We start from the raw sequence: 23,598 nt of genomic DNA, 5'->3' as shown, positions 1-23,598 counted from the left end.
TATAATTAATTTACAATCTTGTGCCAATTTCTGCTCTATGGCAAAATGACTCAGTCACACACACACACATATATACACTTCAAAAAAAATTTTTCCATCATCGTCTATCTACCCCAGGAGATTGGATATAGCTCCCTGTGCTATAGAGTAGGACCCTGTGGCCTGCCCACTCTAAATGTAATAGTTCGCATCTACTAACCCCAAACTCCCGATCCCTCCCACTCCCCCCCCAACCTAAATATGTTACCTTCCCATCTGGAGTCTTATTTTCCACCCATATCTCCTCAGTAGGAGGTAGTGCTGGAGCACCGGCAGCAGTCACAGGAGGCATTCCTGGGGGGAACATCATACCCGGGGGGGGCGGCATGGTCCCCATGGGTGGAGGCATGAAAGGTGGTCTCTGTTAAGTCACAAGAAAGAACGGTCACTTGCGTTTATCTTATTCCCTTCAAATGATTACTATATTCTACCCCAAAGTAAAGCACTGAAAGAGAAACCAGTTCAAGAGTTAACTCAAGTACATTTATTAAGATTGTGTATGGAACGTTTCTTTGCAAACTGATTACTAAACAGACTAGAAAGAAGAACATCAAAATACGAACAGTAGTCATCTCTGGGTAATAGCATTCTAGATGAGTTTTGCTTTATTCTTTATACCTTGACTGCCTATTTCATACACGGGGCACTGGATTACTTTCAAAAGAAAAAAAAAAAAAAAAACGATTCTTTCATTTTAACACCAGCTACACCAATGCCTCCAGAGCTCCCCTATAACAGGAACCTACCACAGACAGACATTATTTTACAAACACAGCCAACTATTAACCAAAGAAGAAAAATCAGATATACTTAATCTTTTATTCCCTTTCCTACAAGAAAAAAAAATTATTCATTTTCTTTCAAGGAAAATAAGACTTTAAATGGCATACATCACAATTTTAAAAAAAAACTCCCAGCGCCATTACTAATTCAATACTATCTGATAATTCCTTCAATGATTGCTGACATAATTCAAGACCCTGCACCAAACAATTTAACTCTAACTGCTATATCTTACTTACCAAGGCAGAAAAGAAGTCTGCCTGTTTTTAAAACAGATTTTAAACAGGGATTAAAAAGATTTCCTCTATAATCTACAAGTAACATTAAAATTCAATTATCCAAAGCATCTTAATCTGGATCAGAGAAATGACACTATACTGAAAACGTGAAACTCTATTTCATTTTCCTAAAAATGTTTTCTTTCCCATACTCCACTTTCTCTGGATTCAGCTTAGTGTTTTTCACGCCTCAGCATACAGGCCCACGTTCTATAAAACACCCACCCCACATGTATCCCAGTCACCAAGAGCTGGAAATCACTGAGATTTAATGTAAAACCACACCATCACAAATCGAGACCAAGAAAACCCTCACGACATTAGAAAGTAACCCATTACAACATCTGATCTGTTTCCATTAGAGGGTGACCTTCACCCATCACCTCTGACAATTTTCTGCAAGGAGCTTTAACTCCTAAAGGCACAAAGTAGAATATTCATATGTAACAAGTTATACCAGTCACCAGGTCAAAAAGTTACTTCTCACTCTAATCCTGAAGAAAATACAAAACCATTTAACAAACAATTTGTTGAAGGGGGCTAGGAGAAGGGGGACTGTTCCTTTTTAGGAAGGAAAACAAGTATTAAGCAAAGTATTCAAACCCTGTATTTCTTCCATAAATACACCCCTGCTGAAAAAAAGTTAACATCACTTAAAGAGTCCTGCATTCTCTCTATTTTTAGTAAGTTCATCCTTCATTATCTAAGCTACCAGAAGGCAGATAACACCACTGCATTTATTAGGTTTCAGAACTTGTACAGGCTGGATAAACTAAGAAAACAGAGAAAAACAATCAAAAAGAATAATCTCAAAAGTAGATATTTGAGAGTTGATACCTTCATAACCTCGTTTCACATAATAACTGAGTCTAAATACACTGAAGAGGGATAATGTCTAAGGTTAAAACACCACAAAAGGTTTTATTTAAAGAAATTTCACAACGATTCTATTTCTAAAATTATAAGATAATCTTTTTTTTTTTTTCTGAGGGGAGGGGGAAAAATCCAGTAGTGTGCCTACAAAATGTGCTACTGTCACTTCTAGATTCTATCCTAGGCATCATTTCTGGAGAGAACTACTCAGGAAAATACATACATACATATTTCAAATTATTGGCACCACGCGTTATTGAAAATAAATTTCTCCCACTCTATACATCGAGATTCCCAACTTCACTTCCCCTAAAGAAGATGGAGTACTAAAGGCAATTCTCAGAGAGCAATGAAGGCAGGCTAGACCTGCCCCATTCAATCCTGATTTTACATGTGCGTTTTTCTATCACCACCTAAACTCCCGCTCTGAAGTTGCATCCTCGTTAGAGTTACCACTGCTTTTTTAAACAACACTTTAATGCAGTGTTAGCTTCCATTTTCCAAGAAACTGAAATCAAGAACACAAGTTTTTAAGGCAAAGCCCATGTGGCACACAGACACTAACGCCAACGCAGACACAGCCACCTCTCCGTTCCTTACCTGGAGGTGCGGAGGGCCCATAGGTGGAGGAATCCCTCCTGGGGGAGGCATGGGTGGCATATTAGGATCAAAAGGAGGACGTCCAAACGGGGGCCGCGGGGGTGGAGGTGGGCCTCGCATCATACCAAAGGGCGGGGGAGGCCGCATGAGAGGAGGAGGGCCTCGCATCACCGCATTTGGGGGGGGAGCCGGGCCTCGGAACCTCAAGGCCTGCTGTTGAGCCATCCTGTGTAGAAAAGCAATGAATAAATTTTTTGTTCTCCAAATAACAAAGACGGAGCTACTAATTTCTCATTACATCAAATGTTCAAAGCCCTTAAGAGAAACCAGAGTTGAAAAGTCAGCATTTTGTACCACCACAGTCAACCAGGAAGAATGAGCAATGGCTCCAAATCTAGGAGGAAATCTGGCGAGGGGGTATTGGGATGGTCTTAAAACAGCTCCCCACGTGCTGCCTAAAGCTGCAAAGAGAGACAAACACAACGCTAGGCAAAGGGGACACTGACCTATTTCGACACCTTGACCCGGTACCCAAAATTACCATCAACTACGAAGGAAAACTGTGACTGAAAGGGACCCTCAATGTGACCCATCAATGTGACTGAGAGGGACCCTGAGAGGGACCCTGGCAGGAAGGTGTAACCTCCACCTAGTAACGGCCGCTATCAGACTGGGGGTTGTTCTGTTAGGCGGGGAACAGGGGGTGTGTTCTTCAGCAACACTAATGCCAGACCTAAAAGACAAAGGTAGGCGACGGACATGTCTTAGAATAAAGGAGGCCAGAGAGACATGACGACACGGCACGACACCAACTCTAGTTGGGGCCCTACACTAGAGGGAAGAAACGCTACACAAGGACATAATGAATTGACAGCGCTGCAACACGGACAACAAAGGATCCTATCAGTGACATTTATGAAGATGACAACTGTGCTGTAGTTAGGTAAGAGACGAGCTCTCTTAGAAAATGAACACGCCAGTATTTAGGGGTACAGGGCCACAGTGTACAGCTCTTACCCTCAAATGGCTCAGAGTAACAGAGAATGCATAAATAATAATAAATAACAAATAATACAGCAGAACAGATGTGATATTAACACTAAGCATATTATCTGTATTTCTGCAACTTTCTGGAGGTTTGCAATTACTTCCAAATACAAGGTTTCTACAGCTGGACAAGGGGCAGCTTTAGAGGTCATTAATATTCTCTAACTGAAGGGAAAGCCTTTCTCTACACTGTACCGACCTACCCACCCTCCAAGCTCCAGCCAAACACCCTACTTTATTTGCTCCGTGCCACTGAGGCAGACAAGCAGTGTCACATAAGACGGTATTAGCTCTCTGCTCTCAGCAGCGCTTCTTGAAAAAATTATTAACTCTTACAAGGGCTTACCATGTGTTAGCCAGTGCTGTAAGCACTCTTTTAGTCATTTCATCATCAAAACAACACTATGAGATAGACCTGATCAACCTCACTTCACAGATGAAGGCACACAAAAGTAAAAGAACTTGCCCACAGCCACACAACTGGTTCTGCGGGGACACGACACCAAGCCCCTTTGGAGCAAGAACTGTCTGTCCTGTTCACCTGTCCCTCCCCAGCACATGGCTGTGCCTCCCCAGAGGAGAGCTCGGTAAGAATTCGCTCGATGAACCAGCACCTGCCTAGGGGATACTGCACCTGAGCTACCTCCCCGGCAGGGCACAGAGAATCTTAAGAGAAATCTCTTCTGTGATTTGTCAACTCGCCGAGCACCTAACAGTCTTCCCAGGAGCTACTCTGAATTTCTCCATTACACGGGCAATTACACTTCAGTGCTCAAGAGGACACTACCAACTACATTCCTCACGTACACTTGGTGATAATCATTCTTATACCCTGTCCTCACCAGGCTCTTCCAACTTTCTTCCACTTTTCAACCCTGTGCTTAGGTCTACCCTTTCAATTGTCTATAAATTTTCCACATCGTAATTTCATTCTGACACCAAAAAATGCTAATAGGGAAGCAATTCCCCTTCTAGGAGTATCAGGATTGTAAAAACATCCAAAACTAACTATACAAACATATTTAACCAAATCTGCAAGTGAGCCTACACTCAACATTAAAAAGTATGAGTTAAAAACATTAAGTGCAGGAGATCCCGTTATGGCTCAATGGTAACAGAGCTGACTAGTATCCGTGAGGACATGGGTTCACTCTCTGGCCTGGCTCAGAGGGTCAAAGGATCCCGCATTGCCGTGAGCTGTGGTACAGGCCACAGATGCGGCTCAGATCCCACGCTGCTGTGGCTCTGGCGTAGGCCACAGCTGCAGCTCCAACTTGACCCCTAGCCCAGGAACTTCCACATGCTGCACGTGCTGCCCTAAAATGCAAAACAAAACAAAACAAAACCACAGTGACTGCAAAAAGGAATTCAGACTGTAACAGAATTATCAGTCTTTGTCAAATTACAAGGACTCCCGAAAGAGGGCTGGTCCCTGTTACTGAATCAATGTCTCAACCTGTAGGGCAGAAAAAACATAACCACCAAGGAAAGTTATTCCACTTCAGTCTCCAGTTACTAATGTACCTTAATCTCCTATTTCCTTTGAGTCTGCCTCATCCTTTGCAAAAAATCCATCCTGTTTCTTCGTTTAGAATTTTCTGTTTCCTAGTTATAACCTGAAGTTAAGCACTTCAGGCTCTAAAATCATGAAAAGTCAAATCGGGGTTGTGCCTTTTGCTGTCAGACTACTTACATATTTTCTGAGCTGAATATACTCAGATGTGAATTAGCCTCTCTCCGTCCAATGAGATAATCCCTGTGAAACATTTAGGATAATATCTGGTACACAGTAAACTACTTCAACTATCATTACTCTCATTCCCACACAACACCTAGCACCGTGTCCTACCTGCAAATCACTTTACTGCCAATTTGACTAGACGGCTTTCCAAAAGTCCGCCACTGAAATGGTGGTCAAATTCACAGGACTTCCTGTCGACAGCCTCAAGTTGCCATCTTCTGCTGTCAGAGATGTACAGCACATATGCTGAGCTCTTTACTACACAGTGCTTCATCACAACCACCTTCCCAGAACCTGCAGTGAGCATTAAATGAGCTAATAAAGTGCTTGGAACCCCGCCCAGCACAGAAGGGTTCCGTAAGTATTAGCTATTACTGCTGTCGCTGTAACGTCAGAAAAGGAACAGAATTAGTGAGTGTCAAGTGACATCAACATCCGTAGGAGTGTCACCTACTATAATTACCATTAGCAGGCTGAGCATAACCTGGCCTTTGTTGACCTCTCTGCAGACCCTAGTCTTTCTCATCCACTCCTCCACTACCCTCAGGCCTCTGCGCAGGTGTTCTTCCCTCTGCCCAGCATGCTTCTCCCCAGATCTTTATATAACCGACTCTCCCTCTTTAGCCTCCGCTCAACGGTCACCTTCAACCGCTTTCCCACTCTAGCCCTTGCCTATCTCCTTCATTTCCCAATTTGAGTTTACAGTTATGGTAAATGCCACGCGGAAATCTCTCACTACTGGCTTACCCTTGTCTCACCTCTACCCACTAGCACACAGGTTCTCCTTCATCTACTGCTGCATCCCGGTGCCTGGGATGGTAGGTGTTCAGTTACTGTTCTAATAATAATGACAGTGAACCCTGGGTACTTCCTATATACCAAGCATGGTTATTTGGACATTATTTCTGCTAACTCCTTGAATCCTCAAGACAACCCAATGAGCTAAGTTTGGCACCATTTTTACAGAAGAAACTGCAGCACAGAAAAAGATCTTGTTTAAGGTTTAAGTGAGTCAATGGTACCACCAGCACATTCTTATTCCCACTGTACCACGGAGGTAACTCAGACAAGCACGTTGCCATACGGTATGAAGCAGTAATAACTACACAAAGGCCTTGGGTCAAGGGCCTATACAAATATGACTCTCCAAGTTCTAGCAGCCTTCAACCACAGAGTGAGCGGCATCTGGATCGCCACACAAATTCTGTCTACTGTAGATTATTTGCATTCCTACTACCTCCAAATTTGAGGGAAACAGAAACCTACCTGCACGACTACAAAACACACACACACAAATTTGTAAGAACACATGTACTTCCCTGGGTCCTATACCCAGATATGCAATCTTCCCAGTGGTGAGGACTGCAGCTACTTTAATATAACAGGGGGAGAAAACAATTTTAAACACTGATAAACGGGAGCAAATTATAAGGTAGACACCAAGTAGGGAGACCTAGGCTTTAATCCAGACCCTGTCAATAAGTCAGGGATCTTGGTTAAGTCTCCTCACACTTGCAGGCCAATTTCCTTATTTGATGTGCTTAGTTTACAATTTACATCAATCTTAATTAGCATGAAAGGTCCTGGGGGACAAAGGTTTTTTGTCAGGTTCAAGACTCTACTGCCAGCACCTGGCTCAGTGACTCTCACACTGCACACACTTAATAAATGCAGGTGTGAGAGGTGAGCCATCTCTAAACCTCCTAGATACAGTTATTTATATACCCACTGAACCCCTTATCCATCAGACTCCGTGATGGTGAAACGCCACAAAACACATTCAGGATACAAACACAAAAACTGAGCCCCAACTTCTGCCGTGGAGGCCACAACAACAACTAATTTCTCTTAAACCACGGGGTGCTAAACTGAAGGTCCGTACAACGTGCTCTGGGAGGACTTCCAATCCAAGAGGCTAAGGTGTGGAACACCTACAACACAACATCTAATTTAAAGCCTGCACAACGTCTGGACTACTATTAATAAAGTCTAAAAGGCTACTCCTTGTAAAGCTGACGAGGAATACTCTCTAAAATGCAAAGTAATGTTCCCAAATAATCCCTTAAGACTAGCTTAAGGAACCTTCTGGAGATGAGAATCGGAAATAATCCTTCCATCCTAACACTGCACGACCCTGACAAGGCAGTGCGATCACCCATGACTCAAGGGTACACACGGGGTTTAAAGGATTTAAGATTCTTCCAAGAGGTAAGACTGTATTCCTGCCAGAGTTAAGAATTTTTGACAACTCAGAATCTAAAGGACAAGATTTTCTTCCCTGAAATCTTAACAATACCCATTTTCCTTACATAATTTCATCTGGAGCTCTAGACCATGCTAGAGTCCTCCCAACTTACTCTGCTCTTTTTCATTCCCAAACGCTGACAATGGCACAATTCAGAATGGGAGGGGAACGGCTCGTGTGACCTTTTCCCATGGTGGGGAGGGAAGGACCAGACAGAAAACTCAGGACCTCATTTTCCTTAAAAACCACTCATCTTACCCCCGGGACACTTGGACCAAATTCCACAGGCGGTGAGAAAGCAGGGCGAGAAAGGTCACTGCCCTGCTTGGGGCGATGGCGCGAGCAGACCCAGCGCGAGGGGGAGGAGGACTGCAGGCTCCGAGCCCGGCGGCCCGGGTCCCAGCCAGTTCCCGGGGCCACCATCCCACCAAAGCCACTCGGTTCTACTTCCCCCACCTGCAGGCGGCTCCGGGTCCTCGCCTGCCGCTGGGCACTCACTTAACTGAAGACGGCTCAGCTCTGGGGCCTGGGACACGGGAACAGCACCACCTCCCCCGGGGGGCGGGCGTGAGGGTCGCGGGGACCCCCCAGGAGGGGCTCCCGGGCCCACGGAGGCACCGCACAAACGGCTCCCGCTATTGTTACCAGGCACGAACGCGGGACGAGGAACCGGGGCGGAAAAGGAAGGCAGGCCGCACGAAGTCCGGGCCGAGCCGGCGAGGCGGGGCAGTGGGGAGCGGGCAAACGGGGGCCGCGCGGGCCGCGGCCGGCGGGGAGAGGGCCCAGCGGGGCGCGGCGGCGCGGGGCTTCGGGGAGGAAACCCGGGCCCGCGGCCGCGCCGAGCCCGAGGAGGGCGGAGGTCGCCGAGGCGGAGGCGGCGGCGGCCCGCGCCCGAGGCGGGGCCCCGAAGCGCGAACGCCGGACCCGGCCCGTGGGCCGCAGGCCGCGAGGGGCGCGGGGCCCCGCGAAGCGCGCAGGGAGCGCCCCGGGGACGCGCAGGAGGCCGCGGCCCAGCCCCGGCCCGGCTCATTCAAGCCGCCTTCCCCTTCCCCCTCACCCCATGCGGTCCTGGCTCGCAGCCGCCGCGGCTCCCCGGCCCCCCTCCACCCGGCTCTCCGCGCGGCACGCCCAGCCCCGGGGCCGCCGGAGCGCCGAGATGCGAGGGAGAGCGGGGCCCCTTACCTGAGCTCCCCCGGGTTGAACCGCTCACCGTCCCCCCCGTCCCCGCCACGCTCCGCCATTACAGAGGGCCGCGTTCACCCACCCGCCGCCTCAGCGTCTCCTATTGGCCTGACGGATCGTCAATCCCGCGTGAGGGAGGCGGAGAGAGCAGAGATCTGTGAAATGATTGGTCAAACTTCCCATCCATCCTCGCGCTAAGGGTGGTATCTGCCTTATGATTGGTGAAAGGGCCCGCCGACTTTGAAAGCGGTATGGAGACAGCCAGTTGATTGGTCGCTCGAAGGCCTTACGGGAAACGAGACTTTAGCAACGAGGAACCGCCGGCGCCCTCTCGCGGTAAGCAAAACTAGGTCCTCCCACCCACTGCTCAGCCTGCGGTGGCCACGTGTCTGCCCGCTTCCTGGAAAGCCAATTGTGGAGCCATGTTGGCCTCAAACCGGCAGTACTGGCTCAGGCCGAGACGATTTCCACCCCGTGAGCCAATGAGAAATCGACCTGGATCACCCGTAAACCAATCACAGAGTTGCTGTGGAATTGAGCTCTTCCCAGCTTTTCAGAATCAGGAGTCTTAAGGCGCCACCAGATTATATCTGTTATTAAATAATGCATTCGTCGTATACAGCAGAAATTGGCACAACATCGTAAGTCAACTATACTTAAAAAGGGAATACCTCTTAGGTTGTTTTAAATAATTAGTTGCTGGCCGATGAGTGCTATAAGTTGCTGTATTAAGTTGGAGGAAGAAAACTTCTTGGCAATTTACAGTTTAAAACATCTGTCCTTCAATTTCGAAACACATTTGTCCGAAATTAGCATATCCTAATACCCAGAAGGAATTCTGAGGTTTTTTTTAATTAAAAAAAAAAAACTTTAGGTACTGGGGGAGTTCCTACTGTGGCACAATGGGATCAGTGCTATGGTGGGAGTGCTGGGACACAGGGTCCATCAGCCCAGTGGGTTAAGGATCCAGCCATGCTGCAGCTGCCACTTCAGCAGGGATTGCAGCTCGGATATAATCCCTGGCCCAGAACTCCATATGCAGCAGGGAAGCCCAAAAAAAAGGAAAAAAAAAAAGACTTTAGGTACTGGGGTTTCAAAGGCACGATGAAGAGGAACTCTGCCATTATGGCGCTCAAAACAATAAACTAATAAAATATTAAACTAATGTATTACTCAGACCTAACCATTCATACCAAGCACTGTTCTAATTACTTCCCACGTATTGTCTGTTTTAGGACTCATAAAAAGGCCTCCTAAGAGGAGGGTACTATGAATAGCCAGTTTGTAGATGAGACTGAGGCCAGAGAAGTTGTCCAAATTACACAGCTAATAACTGACACAGCCTCCACTTAAACCCAAGCCCGTTGGGCAGAGAAGCCCCATTACTAAACACCATGATCCAAGAAAGTTGAAAACATCATTGCAGAAGTTCCAGGGGTGGGGGGGCTCAGTGGGTTAAGGATCTGGTGCTGTCCTTGCAGTGGCTCAGGTCGCTGCTGTGGCACAGGTTTGATCCCTGGCCTGGGAACTTCCACATTCCAATTTTTTGGGTGCTGCCAAAAATTTTTTTTTATTTTAAAAAGAGAAAACATACATGTACACAAAAACTTGTACACAAATATTCATAGCAGTATTATTCATAATAGCCAAAATGTCCAAACAACTGATGAATTGATTTAAAAATATGGTGTCATCTATACAAAGGAATATTATTCAGCCATAAAAAAGGAATTTAAGTACTGACATATGCTACAATAGGATGAACCTGGAGTATATTATTCTAGGTGAAAGAAGCCAAATACCAAAGGCTAAATATTATATGAGTCCATTGAATGAAATGTCCAGAATAGGCAAATCCATAGAGACAGAAAGTACATTTCCAGGAGGCAGGGACTCTGACTGCTAATGGATATAGGATTTCTTTTTGGATGGCGCAAATGTTCTGAAATTAAATAGTAGTGATGATTGCACAATGTGGTGAAAATACTAAAACCTACTGAATTATACACTTTAAAGGGTGAGTTTTATTATGTGTGAATTACAGTATTTTAGTAAACAATATGCTATACTGAATCCAATTAGGTATGATAAAATGTGATAAGGGTCAAACACAGTTCTAATCATGCTCATCTATAGCAAGAAACTACGGTTAAAATTTCACTTAATATGTGACAGTTGAACAAATTGAAGTATGAATGAGAGTGGATGCGTAGATCCCTTTTTAAACATCAGCATGCATCTCCAAGTCCCAGCAAATTACTCCAAAAATAACACACAGTTCAAGATAGACTAATCCCAACTGTTGGGGGGAAAAAAATCCTTCAAAATGGATACCATGGGAGTTCCCATTGTGACTCAGTGGGTTTAAGAGTCTGACTAGAGGAATTCCCATCGTGGCACAGTGGAAATGAATCTGACTAGGAATCACAAGGATGCACGTTCAAAACCTGGCCTCACTCGGTGGGGTAAGGATCTGATGTTGCCATGAGCTGTCGTGTAGGTCACACACATGGCCGGATCTGCTGTCGATGTGGCTGTGGTGTAGGCCACAGCTGCAGCTCTGATTTGACCCCTAGCCCAGGAACTTCCATATGTGGCCCTAAAAAAGCAGAAAAAAAGGCTACCTATGGAAAGCTAATCATGAGTGTATAAGAGAAGGAGAAAACGAACCATCAGTTTGAATTGAATGAATGAAACTCTTTCCAAGACAGATACATATACATATGTTTATCACATGTATTAGAGAGAGAGAGATAGAGAGAGAGAGATGGATAATTAGACAGAAATTCATTTCATTGCATCACTGCTGTAGTTTATTCACATAAGCATGTCCTTGAAATTCAGGTATTTTGCACTCAGTGGTTCTATAAAAACATACTTCAAATAGCCGGTATGAGTTGTGTCTTCAGTGAATGATTTTATTAAATTACTGTGAAAAAGAATTAAAGAGATTCAATGAATCTTTTAAAAAACCAAATAGACTTTCTATAGTCAAAGCTTGACAACTCTTGGGAGTTCCCATTGTGGCTCACTGGTAATGAACCTGACTAGTATCCATGAGGACTCAGGGTCAATCCCTGGCCTTGCTCAGGTGGGTTAAGGATCCGGCGTTGCTGTGAGGGGTGGTGTAGTTCGCAGACACAGCTTGGATCCGGTGTTGCTGTGGCTGTGGTGTAGGCCGGCTTCTGCAGCTCCGATTTGACCTCTAGCCTGGGAACTTCCATGTGCTGTAGGTGCAGCCCTAAAAAAAAAAGAAAAGAAAAAGCTGGAACAAAGAGAAGTTAGGTAACTAAGAAATTTACTAAGCTGTCTCGTATAATAACGTCAATGTCCAATTGAATACAGACTCCAAGAAAGAGCAATGCATTCATGTTTTTTAATCAGTTTCTCCTGAATGTAGCTCAGTGCCAGTCAATAAATCAATCAATGAGCAAATTAATTAATGATTATCACTTCTGGTTGACACCAAAAAAGAATTTTAATACCTATTGAAGACTTTCAGATGAAATAATAAAATATCTAGGATTAGCTTCAAAACAAGTAAGAATGGAGTTCCTGCTGTAGAACCACGGAAACGAATCCGACTAGGTTCCATGAGGTTGCAGGTTCAATCCCTAGCCTCACTCAGTGGGTTAAAGATATGGCGTTGCCGTGAGCTGTGGTGTAGGTTGCAGACACGGCTTGGATCCTGCATTGATGTGGCTATGGCGTAGGCCAGCAGCTGTAGCTCTGACGAGACCCTTAGCCTGGGAACCTCCATATGCTGTGGTGTGGCCCTAAAAAGCAAAAAAAAAAAAAAAAAAAAAGAAAACAAAATAAATAAGGATGGAGAACAGCAGGGGAGGGATGGGGGAGGTGAGGGGTATAGATGAAACAACGTTGACTTCACTGGATCACTGTTGAAGCTGCGTGATGGGGAGGTGAGAGTTTTTGATACTATACTCTCTGATTTTTTCCCCCATTGTGGCCTCACGATTAAGGGGGTTAAGTGGGTTAAGGATCTGGCGTTCCTGTGCCTATGGTGTAGGCTGACAGCTGCAGCTCCGATTCAACCCCTAGCCTGGGAATTTCCATATGCCATGGGTAAGGCCCCCCTACCACCACCAAAAAAATATTGAAATTTTCCATTAACAGAGAAAATCTTCTAAGCCTCTGAAACGTTAAACTATCAGGAACTGCCTAAAAGTATTGGAACCAATACACAGCAAAATGTATCTGCTAACATTATTAGTTTATAGCCACACAGCAAATAAGAAATCAGAGAAGAACCGATGATACACGCTATCCTGACACAAGCCAAACTGGATGTGGAAAGAGTAAGAACATCCTCATGAGAGAGATTAAGATAAAAAAAATCATCTTTGACCTTTTAAAATTCAGATATAACTAACTTATATTGGACTTTTTGTTGGAAAGCTAACACTGATATGTGTGGCCTTTTTTAAATGTGAAAACAGAAAATTTGATGACTACAAAGAGAAGGGGAAAAGAAACTTGTGAATCTGGAATAAATAAAAAAGATGTTCCTATACACAATGGAATATTACTTAGGCGTGAACAAGAATGAAATAGTGCCATTTACAGCACCATGGATGGACCTAAGGATTATCAAACTGAATGAAATAAATCAAAAAGAGAAAGACAAATGCCATATGATATCATGTATATGTGGCATCCGAATTATGACACAAATGAACTTATCTATGACACAGAAACAGACTGATAGACACGGAGAACAGACTTGTGGTTGCCAAGCGGGAAGGGTTGGGAGGGTCGAATCAGGAGTGTGGGGTGAGCAGACACAGACTGTTATATGTTAAATGGATAAACAACAAGGTTCTACTGTATGAGACAGGGAACTGCATTCAGTACCTTGTAATGGAAAAGAATATGGAAAATAATATATGCATGTAACAATCACTTGGCTGGACAGCAGAAATTTAACACAAAATTATAGATTAACTACACTTCAATAAAACTTTTTTTTCCTTTTTTTGGCCACCCCTGCAGCATATGGAAATTCCCGGGGCCAGAGATAAAATAGGAGCTCGAACTTCAACGTGTGCTACAGCCGCAGCAATGCTGGATCCCTAAGCCACCGTGCCAGGCCAGGGATGGAACCAGCGCCTCCACAGAGACAAGCCAGATCACTAAGCCACTGGGCCACAGTGGGAACTCCCAATAAAATAAATTTTTTAAAACCTTGTGAACCTGTCTTCTAAAGAGAAGATATCCTTGAGAAAAGGCTTATCCTAGTTGGACGAGTTGAGAAGCCAGATAAAAAGATGCCAGGTCACAAAACAAGCTGCTGTACAAATCGATTTCCATTTAAATCACTGTTTCTAAATCAGTGTAAAAGGAATAAAACAGAAAATTACCATTAGAGCACCACAGCATCCATTGTTGCAGGCAAGATACACTGTTAAGTGCTAAAACTGGTGGGTAAAACTTTGAGAAACAAAGCATTGCATCTACTCAAAATATCTCCACCCAAAATTTACAAAACACTGTGGTTGGTTTTAGCACATGTCCACAAGTTCTTTGAAACTCCTGTCTTCACAAAAGAGAAACAGCGAGTTCCCATTGTGGCTCAGCAGAAACAAATCTGACTAGGATGCATGAGGATGCAGATTTGATCCCTGGCCTTGCTCAATGGGTCGGGGATCCAGCAGTGCTGTGAGCTGTGGTGTAGGTCACAGATGCGGCTCGAATCCCATGTTGCTATGGCTGTGGTATAGGTTGGCAGCAGTAGCTCCCATTGGGCCCCTAGCCTGGGAACTTCACATGCCATGTTTTTCATTGTTGCAGCCCTAAAAAGCAACAATGAAAAACAACAACAACAACACAAAAGACTCCAAGATTTTAAAACCAAACTTATGGTTTACCAAAGGGGAAACGTTGGGGGGAGGAATAAATTAGGAGGTTGGGATTAACATGTAGAGACTATTATATATTTAAAATAGACAAGTAACAAGGACCTACTGTACAGCACAGGGAAATCTACTCAACCCTCTGTAATAACCCTTTATGGAAAAAGAACCTTCCATGTCTCTGTATGACTGACTCACTTTGCTATATGCCTGAAATACAACGTTGTAAGTCACCTGTACTCCAATAAAATTTAACCAAAACAAAAACCTCCTCCCTGCTCCAGAAGGTGAAGCTCAATTCCCTCCTCTCCTTAAGTGTTGGCTGGACTTTGTGACTCTACTCCCAATACAACTTAGGCTTGCAATGGAGAGCCCCAAAAGACATCAGCCTAACCAGGCACCTGAGGCTTGCAATGTCAGTGCTGACATGCCCCTGTGATGGGATGGGACCAGCTCTGCTCTTGTGGAATTTTCCTCCTCAAAATCTGTCACCAATTCTAAACTTGAGGAAATACCAAACAAACTCAAATTCAGGGACAGTCCACAAAGTACCTGGTCAATACACTCCAAAAGCATCTAAATCATGAAAGATGAGTAAAGACGGAGTAACTGTCAAGGCAAGAAAGGAAGCATGACAACTAAATGCAACGTGGAATCTTAGATGGCAACCTGGAATGGAAAAAGGACACCAGCGGGAAAAGCCATGGAAATCTGACTTTGGTGTGTAGTTTAGTTAGTATTCTACCTCTTAGTTTTGATAAGTGTACCATGGTTATAGAATATGTTGACACTAAGTGAAGCTGGGTGCAAGGAATCTCGGGATTGACTTTGCAACTCGTCTGTTAAATCCAAAATTATCTCAAAACATAAAGTTTTTAAAATATGTTTTAAGCTTCCAGATAGTCAATTCTCAACGACGCCAAGTGCAGAGGGTGGAAACAACAGCCGTGTTGTGATGTTGCCTTAGTTTATCCACCTGCAAAATGAGAGGGTTGGTTAAGATGCTCATCCAATGATAAGGGCAAGCCGTGCAGAGAAATGTCTCCAGAAAAGACATAGTTTTGGGACTTCCCATCATAGCTCAGCAGAAACAAATCTGACTAGCATCTGTGAGGACTCAGATTCAATAACTGGCCTCCATCAGTGGGTTAAGGATCCAGCAATGTCATAAGCTGTGGTGTAGGTCTCAGACTCAGTTTGGATACCACGTTGCTGTGGCTGTGGTATAGGCTGGCAGCTACAGTTCCTATTCGACCCCTAGCCTGGGAACTTCCACATGCCATGGGTGTGGCCCTAAGAAAAAGACAAAAAAGGAGTTCCCGTCGTGGCGCAGTGGTTAACGAATCTGACTAGGAACCATGAGGTTGCAGGTTCGGTCCCTGCCCTTGCTCAGTGGGTTAACGATCCGGCGTTGCCGTGAGCTGTGGTGTAAGCCGCAAATGCGGCTCGGATCCCGCGTTGCTGTGGCTCTGGCGTAGGCCAGTGGCTACAGCTCCGATTCAACCCCTAGCCTGGGAACCTCCATATGCCTCGGGAGCAGCCCAAAGAAATAGCAAAAAAAAAAAAAAAAAAGACAAAAAAAAATGCTTTGCTTTATAAATGCCAAAGGAGAGTCCAAGGTACCTTTGACCTTGGAAAATAAAATATGTGCAGTTAAGGGTTGTACTCCTGGCTTTATAGTTCCCCAAATAGATTTTCTTGGCAAAATGAGATGAGAACCAAAGTCAAGAACACTCACTTTAAGCTGAGCCCATAAAGATCTATAAACCAGACCTCTATAAACCAGAATGCCAGTTTATTTACTGAGAACTACACCTGTCAGATGAGCCCAACAGTCCTGCCCTGTCTGTGGGCAGCCTTAACAGAACAAGCAAACTTATCAGAAAGCAGCTCGATGTAACTGGAAGCAGAACAAGCAGTAAGTTATTTGATTTGAGTCCTTAGTGGGGTTGGGTCATTATTGTCCGAAAATTCACTCCTCCAAAGAGAGACATACCTTCCACTTAGACCCTCTTTTATTAGGACACTCTCTGTCCTGCCCAATAACCTCACTCTTCTACCAGCCTGCTTAGAAGCTAAGCCTACTTTTCTACCCAAAGGGAAGTTTTACAAAAGATGTGTTATTTTCTGTTCTGCTCCACAGGAAACAAACAAAAATGAAGTCATTTTTATTGTTAGCATCAGTGGCTTATTCCAAAAAAAAAAAAAAATAAGTGGTTAGTGAGCTGGTGAATTTGTCATCCCTTAAGATAATGTAATGGACCTACGGAGACCGGCAAGGCATTAAGTATACTGAGAAGGACCCTCTCTGTTTTGCTTACACAATTTTTTCCCAATAGGATACCATATGATTATTTAGGCTCCCACTTATTCAATGATCATCACGTTCGGGAGTTCCCGTCATGGCTCAGTGGTAATGAACCCGATGAGGATCCATGAGGACGCGAGTTCAATCCCTGGCTTCCCTCAGTGGGTTAAGGACCCCGAGTTGCCGTGAGCTGCGGTGTAGGTTGCAGATGCAGCTCAGATCCTGTGCTGCTGTGGCTGTGGTGTAGGCTGGCAGCTGCAGCTCTGACTCAACCCCTAGCCTGGGAACCTCCATATGCCGTGGGTGTGGCTCTAAAAAAAACAAAAGGCAATAAGTGACAATCACGTTCCCTAAAACTACCCTAATTTGGATCTGTCCTGGAATCATCTACTCCTCTGCAATTTCTTGGTTAATTAACATAAATGGCTTATCTAAGTCCATTGTGTATGCGTTTTATTAGTTTGACTCTCAGAAACTTTTGATTTATTCCAAAATGCCCAATGACATTTATAATCTCTTGGCTCATTAGTATAAACTGTTAATCAAATGCATTATTTAAAGTAACTGCTACTTATCTTACTAAATTGGTGAGACTTTTTTCTTTTTATAGCTGCCCCTGCGGCAAATGGAACTTCCCAGGCTAGGGGTTAAATCGGAGCGGCAGCTGTGGCCTATGCCACAGCCGAGGCAACAGCAGATCTGAGCCGAATCAGCAACCTACACCACAGCTTATGGCAACGCCGGATCCTTAACCCACTGAGCAGGACCAGGGACCCAACCCGCATCCTCACAGAGACAAGGTCAGGTCCTTAACCCCCAGAGCCACAATGGGAACTCTACTGAGGCCTTTCTATTTCTTTCTTTTATCAACAACAGTTATGTCTTTCAGGGTTCATTCCAGCTTCAAAACCATACTATTAATTTTTTTTTCTATTTTTCAAAGTTAAAAAGCTTCATCTCAGGAAACCTCACATAAAGGGATTTTTTTTTTTTAATTAGGAAGTTAAAGATTTTGTTTAAGAGATGTTATGATCCATGGAGTTCCCGTCGTGGCACAGTGGTTAACGAATCCGACTAGGCTCCCTAGACTTGCTCAGTAGGTTAAGGATCCGGCATTGCTGTGAGCTGTGGTGTAGGTCGCAGATGTGGCTCGGATCCTGAGTTGCTGTGGCTCTGGCATAGGCTGGTGGCTACAGCTCAGATTCGACCCCTAGCCTGGGAACCTCCGTATGCCAAGGGAGCGGCCCAAGAAATGGCAAAAAGACAAAAAAAAAAGAGAGAGAGAGAGAGAGAGATGTTATGATCCAAAGCTGAAAGACTTTAATTAGCTGGCTAAAACAACAAATACTTTCCCGATACACAGTAAAAGGAAGGGGCGTACTGTCTAAGGAACAGGAGTGTCCCTAAAGCAGTCCTGAGACCCTAGGGAGAGGGTTCAAGTTGGCTAACGAGCATGCTTAGCCATGTTTTTCATAAAGGTAATATTTACAACTCTACTACAATGCAGTTGCTTTATATACTATCTGTCGTACACATTTCCCCAAACTGCCACCTTGAGAAGTTACAAAAGAGGTTGGAGTTCCCATTGTGGCTCAGCAGCAACAAACTCGACTAGTATCTACAAGGATGTGGGTTCGATCCCTGGCCCATGTTCCTGTAGCTGTGGTATAATCTGGAAGCTGCAGCTCAGATTCGACCCCTAGCCTGGGAACTTCCATGGGCTATGGGGTGTGGCCCTAAAAAGCCAAAAAAGCAAAAAAAAAAAAAAGTTGACTGGAGAGCCAAAGGAGTCTTTGAGATCATCTGGTCCAACATTCTTTGCCTACAGATTTGAGAAGGAAGCAGAGACCCTGAGAGTTTGATTATTAACTTTCTCGTAGTCACATATCCAGTTAGTGGGTAGATAGTGGATAGTCCACAGACAGGACTAGAACCCAGGTCTTTACGATTCTATGCTCCCTCATGTCCATTTGAAACTCTGTCTCTTAAATTTACAAAACTCAACCACCACAGTGTCGCTAAGCACCACACCAGTCTCAGAACAGAGTGATGTAATAATTTTTTTATTTCTGTAGCAGTAAGCCACCATTTTAGAAATTATTGGAGTTCCCTGGTGGCAAAGCAGGTTAAGGACCTGGCGTTGTCACTGCTGTGGCTCTGGTTACTGCTACGGTGCAGGTTAGATCCCTGGCCTAGGAACTTCTGCGTGCCATGGGTGCTCTCTATTACACAAATGTAGCACACCCAGGGTTCTAATTTTGAATTCAGGAGAGAACTCATTTGTCCATTTGGCAAACATTCAGCAAACACTTATTGTGTGCCAGGAATGATCACAGTTGCCAAAGATACGAGTTGCAGTCCATGGAGCATACAGTCTAAAAGAGGAAGTACATACACTGAATCTTATCCAAGGCAAACGACTACAGTTGACTAAGTGATTAACATACGCGGGCATTTTGCATGAACTTCCCATCCAGTTCCTCGTGACAGTCACATACAGCAGCAACTTGTTCCCACTTAGCAGATGAGGTGACTGAGAATTAGAGAGCTTCAAGGTGCCTGAACGCCCCCCGTTTAGGGGGTGTGGTCAGGCAGCTCCACACTATTGCATTTGCCCTGAATCTTTATGCCATACTGCTTGGAATTGAGGCAGAAATACAGAAAAAGGGACTGTTTGGAGGGAAACTCCATGGTGAAGGTGAAAACTAGCAAGCAAACAAGGACCAGGAAAAGATGCATTAAGGGACAGCATTTTGGAACCAAGAATGACCAAAGCAATCCCAAGGAAAAAGAAAAAAAGCAGGAGGCATAAACTTCCCAGACTTCAGCCAATATTACAAAGCTACAGTGATCAAAATAGCATGATACTGGCACAAAAACAGGCATATGGATCAATGGAACAGAACAGAAAGCCCAGAAATAAATTCACATACGTATGGTCAGGTAATCTTCAACAAAGGAGGCAAGAATACACAATGGGAAAAAGAAAGTCTTTTCAGCAAGTGGTGCTGGGAAAGGTGGACAGCTGCATATAAATCAATGAAGTGAGAACACACCGTTGTTGAGGCGAAATGGAAATGAAACCAACTAGGAACCATGAGGTTGCAGGTTTGATCCCTTGCTTCGCTCAATGGGTTAAGGATCCAGCGTTGCCGTGAACTGTGGTGTAGGTTGCAGATGCAGCTCGGATCTGGTGTTGCTGTGGCTGTGGCATAGGCCAGAGGCTACAGCTCCGATTCAACCCCTAGCCTGGGAACCTCCATATGCCACAGGTGTGGCCCTAAAAAGACAAAAAGACAAAAAAAAAAAAATAGAACACGCCATCAGGCCATACACAAAGATAAACTCAAAATGGATTAAAGTTAATCATAAGATATTAACATAGAAGAGAACATAGACAACACATTCTCTAACAGAAATTGTACCAATGTTTTCTTAGGTCACTCTCCCAAGTCAATAGAAATAGAAACAAAAATAAACAATGGGACCTAACCAAACTTAGAAGCTTTTGCTCAGCCAAGGAAACCACAAACAAAATGAAAAGACAACCTATCGAATGGGAGAAAATATTTGCAAATTATGTGACTGACAAGGGCTTAATTTCCAAAACATATAAACAGTCCATACACGTTAACAACAACAACAAATTTTAAAATGGGCGTAAGACCTAAATCGACATTTCTCCAAAGAAAACATACAAGTGGCCAATAGGCACATGAAAAAATGCTCAAAACTAATTATTAGAGAAATGCAAATTGAAGCTAAAATGAGGTGCCACCCTATACTAGTCACAATGGCCACCATTAAAAAGTCTGCAAATAACAGGGAGTTCCCATCATGGCTCAGCGGTAACAAACCTGACTACAATCCATGGGGATGTGGGTTCGATCCCTGGCCTCGCTCAGTGGGTTAAGGATCCGGCATAGCCGTGAGCTGCAGTGTAGGTCACAGGTACGGCTGGGATCCTCTGTGGCTGTGGCTGTGGTGCAGGCTGGCAGCTGCGGCTCCAATTGGACCTCTAGCCTGGGAACGTCCATATGCTGTGAGTATGGCCCTAAAAAGCAAAAACAAACAAAGTCTACAAATAGCAAATGCTGGAGATAGGGAGAAAGGGGAACCATCTCACACTGTTGGTGGGAGTGTTAATTGGTGTAACCACCATGGAAAACAGTCTGGAGAGTCCTCAGAAAACTGATAGAGTTACCTTCGATTGATCCAGCAATCCCACTCCCAGGCATATACCCAGATAAAACTCTAATTCAAAAGGATGCAAGCACTTCATGGTCACAGCAGCATCGTTCACAACAGCCAAGACACGGACACAACCTAAACGTTCATCAGCAGATGAATGGATTAAGAAGATGTGAGAGATATATATACACACACATATACACACACACACACACACACACGAGAATACTGCTCAGCCATAAAAACAATGAAATAATGCCATTCACAGTGATATGGATGCAACTAGAGATTATCATAATAGGTAAAGTCAGAAGGAGAAAAACAAATACCCTGTATCACTTATACGTGGAATCTAAAGTATGACGCAAATGAACCTATCTATGAAACAGACTCATGGACCAGGAGAACAAACTTGTGGTTGCTAAGGGGGAGTGGAAAGGGAGCGGATGGAAAGGGAACTTGGACTTAGCAGATATGAGCTACTCCATACAGAATGGAGAAACAACAGGGTCCTATGGCAGCACAGAGAACAATCAACAATGTCCTACGATAAACCGCATGGAAAAGAATGTGCATATAAGGATGTACTACGTGTGTATGTATGACTGAGTCCCTTTGCTGTGTAGTGGAGATTTAACACAACATTGTCAGCCAACTATGCTTCAATTTTTTAAAAGAGACAGCATCTCGGAAGTGATTTTGCAGCTCTACGCCTAAAGCACTGGTGTGCAGGGGAGCGGTAGGAGATGAATTAGCAAGGTGGGTGAGGTTATATTTTTTCTGTAGGTGCTAAGAAGTATGTAGGGGTTTCAGGTAGGGGAGTGATAGGATCAGATCTGCTGGCTACCGTGAGAATGATGAGTTCGAGACCAGAGCAAGTTTGCAGCTAGAGAGACGGTAGAAATTGTTATGATCGACCGTGATGAGACTTCGAGCTGAGACAATGACAATGACAAGGAAAAGGGGTCAGCTTCAGGTGCTATTTAAAAGGTCGGAGCAACAAAACCGGGTAACTGACTGGATTTGAGGGTGACAGTTGGAAATTTCAGGCCACATGAAGATTGCTAACGTGGGCAGCCTGGGTTAATGCACAGGAATAATTTCCCCAACCTTATAGATCAAGTGTAAGTCACAGAAATAAGTTCTAAATAGGCTTGTTCTGGTTTGGGACTTTGTATCATATTCAAAGCCCCTTGTTAACCAGATCCTGCAGGACTTCCAGAACAAGGCAGACATGGAGTAATGTGAAAATTAAAAGGTTTCCTCCTAGCCTGGTCACTTGTATCGGAGCATTAGAACTCCATGAGCTTTCAACTAGGAAGTTTCCAGAACTGCCTTGCAAGGTCACAGGTCCCTCGACACAGAAGAATGTGTTAGGCCCAAGTAATCACGTGGAAAAGTCATTAATAAAGCATTCATTCCTGGCCTTTCTAATGTGTACATGTCTGAACTGATAAATGGAAATAGTATAATGAGACCCCACTCCTGCCAAGGAGCTTATGGTCTAATGAGAAGCAAAAACTGCAGCAGAGATGACAAGATTTCCAGCAGAAGCCCAGCAGAGAGAGGGTCAGGAGACCCAGCCCCACGGGCAGCAGCCCTTCCTCCCAAAGACGAGGCCAGCTCCCCGGTAGGACGCACATGACTGTGTTAGACAAAGATGACATGGCATTTCCGGTGGCAGCAAAGCATGGGATGGAGGAAGGACATTTTGACTCACCCCACCTTTTTTTTTTTCCTTGCCTTTTTAGGGCCACACCCGCAGCATATGGGAATTCGCAGGCTTGGGGTGGAATCAGAGCCACAGCCACAGCCGATCCAAAGCACATCTGCGACCTATACGTGCAGCCTGCGGCAACGTTGAATTACTTTAGCAAGTAAAAAACTAAGAGCAAAAAATGAAAAACTATCATCTAACGTAGAAAACTGATCCAGAAATGTACTGGTGTTTTTTTTTTTTGGGGGGGGGAAGGGCGTTATTTACTGGAGTGTGACCCTAAAAATGCTTTCTCGGTCACCATGTCATAGTGTTGCTGTAGTTTTTTTTTTTTGTCTTTTTGTTGTTGTTATTGTTGTTGCTATTTCTTGGGCCTCTTCCCACGGCATATGGAGATTTCCAGGCTAGGGGTTGAATCGGAGCTGTAGCCACCGGCCTACGCCAGAGCCACAGCAACGCGGGATCCGAGCCGCGTCTGTGACCTACACCTCAGCTCACGGCAACGCCGGATAGTTAACCCACTGAGCAAGGGCAGGGACCGAACCCGCAACCTCATGGTTCCCAGTCGGATTCGTTAACCACTGCGCCATGACGGGAACTCCTGTAGTTTTGATTCAATGTCAAGATGCACTGAGGGTCCAAAGGATCAGGGTCGGGATGGGAGGTGTGTGTGTGCGTATTCCTGCACATGAGTGTGTAAAGGAGAAGTTAGGCGAAAACAAAA

The 23,598-nt window shown here is 44.6% G+C and overlaps 1 protein-coding gene across 15 annotated transcripts in view; it reads right to left on the bottom strand.

The window, feature by feature from the left end:
* The window catches only part of TCERG1 (transcription elongation regulator 1), a 64,370-nt gene extending 55,500 nt beyond the window's left edge, over positions 1-8,870 (bottom strand). For all 15 annotated transcript variants that reach the window (XR_007134647.1, XM_047778959.1, XM_047778960.1 and 12 more), the window contains exons 1-3: positions 8,789-8,870; positions 2,574-2,799; positions 248-400 (exon numbers count right to left, since the gene is read on the bottom strand). Coding sequence is in view for 14 of the 15 variants with exons in the window: in XM_047778959.1 (XP_047634915.1) it covers positions 248-400; positions 2,574-2,799; positions 8,789-8,847 (438 nt within the window). In the remaining variant the exon portion in view is untranslated. The remainder of the gene's footprint in view (positions 1-247; positions 401-2,573; positions 2,800-8,788) is intronic.
* Between the last annotated feature and the right edge of the window lie 14,728 nt (positions 8,871-23,598).

The sequence above is a fragment of the Phacochoerus africanus genome, chromosome 4, assembly GCF_016906955.1.
Source record: "Phacochoerus africanus isolate WHEZ1 chromosome 4, ROS_Pafr_v1, whole genome shotgun sequence".
NCBI classification, from domain to species: Eukaryota; Metazoa; Chordata; class Mammalia; order Artiodactyla; family Suidae; genus Phacochoerus; species Phacochoerus africanus.
This window is presented reverse-complemented; position numbering and strand designations above follow the sequence as displayed.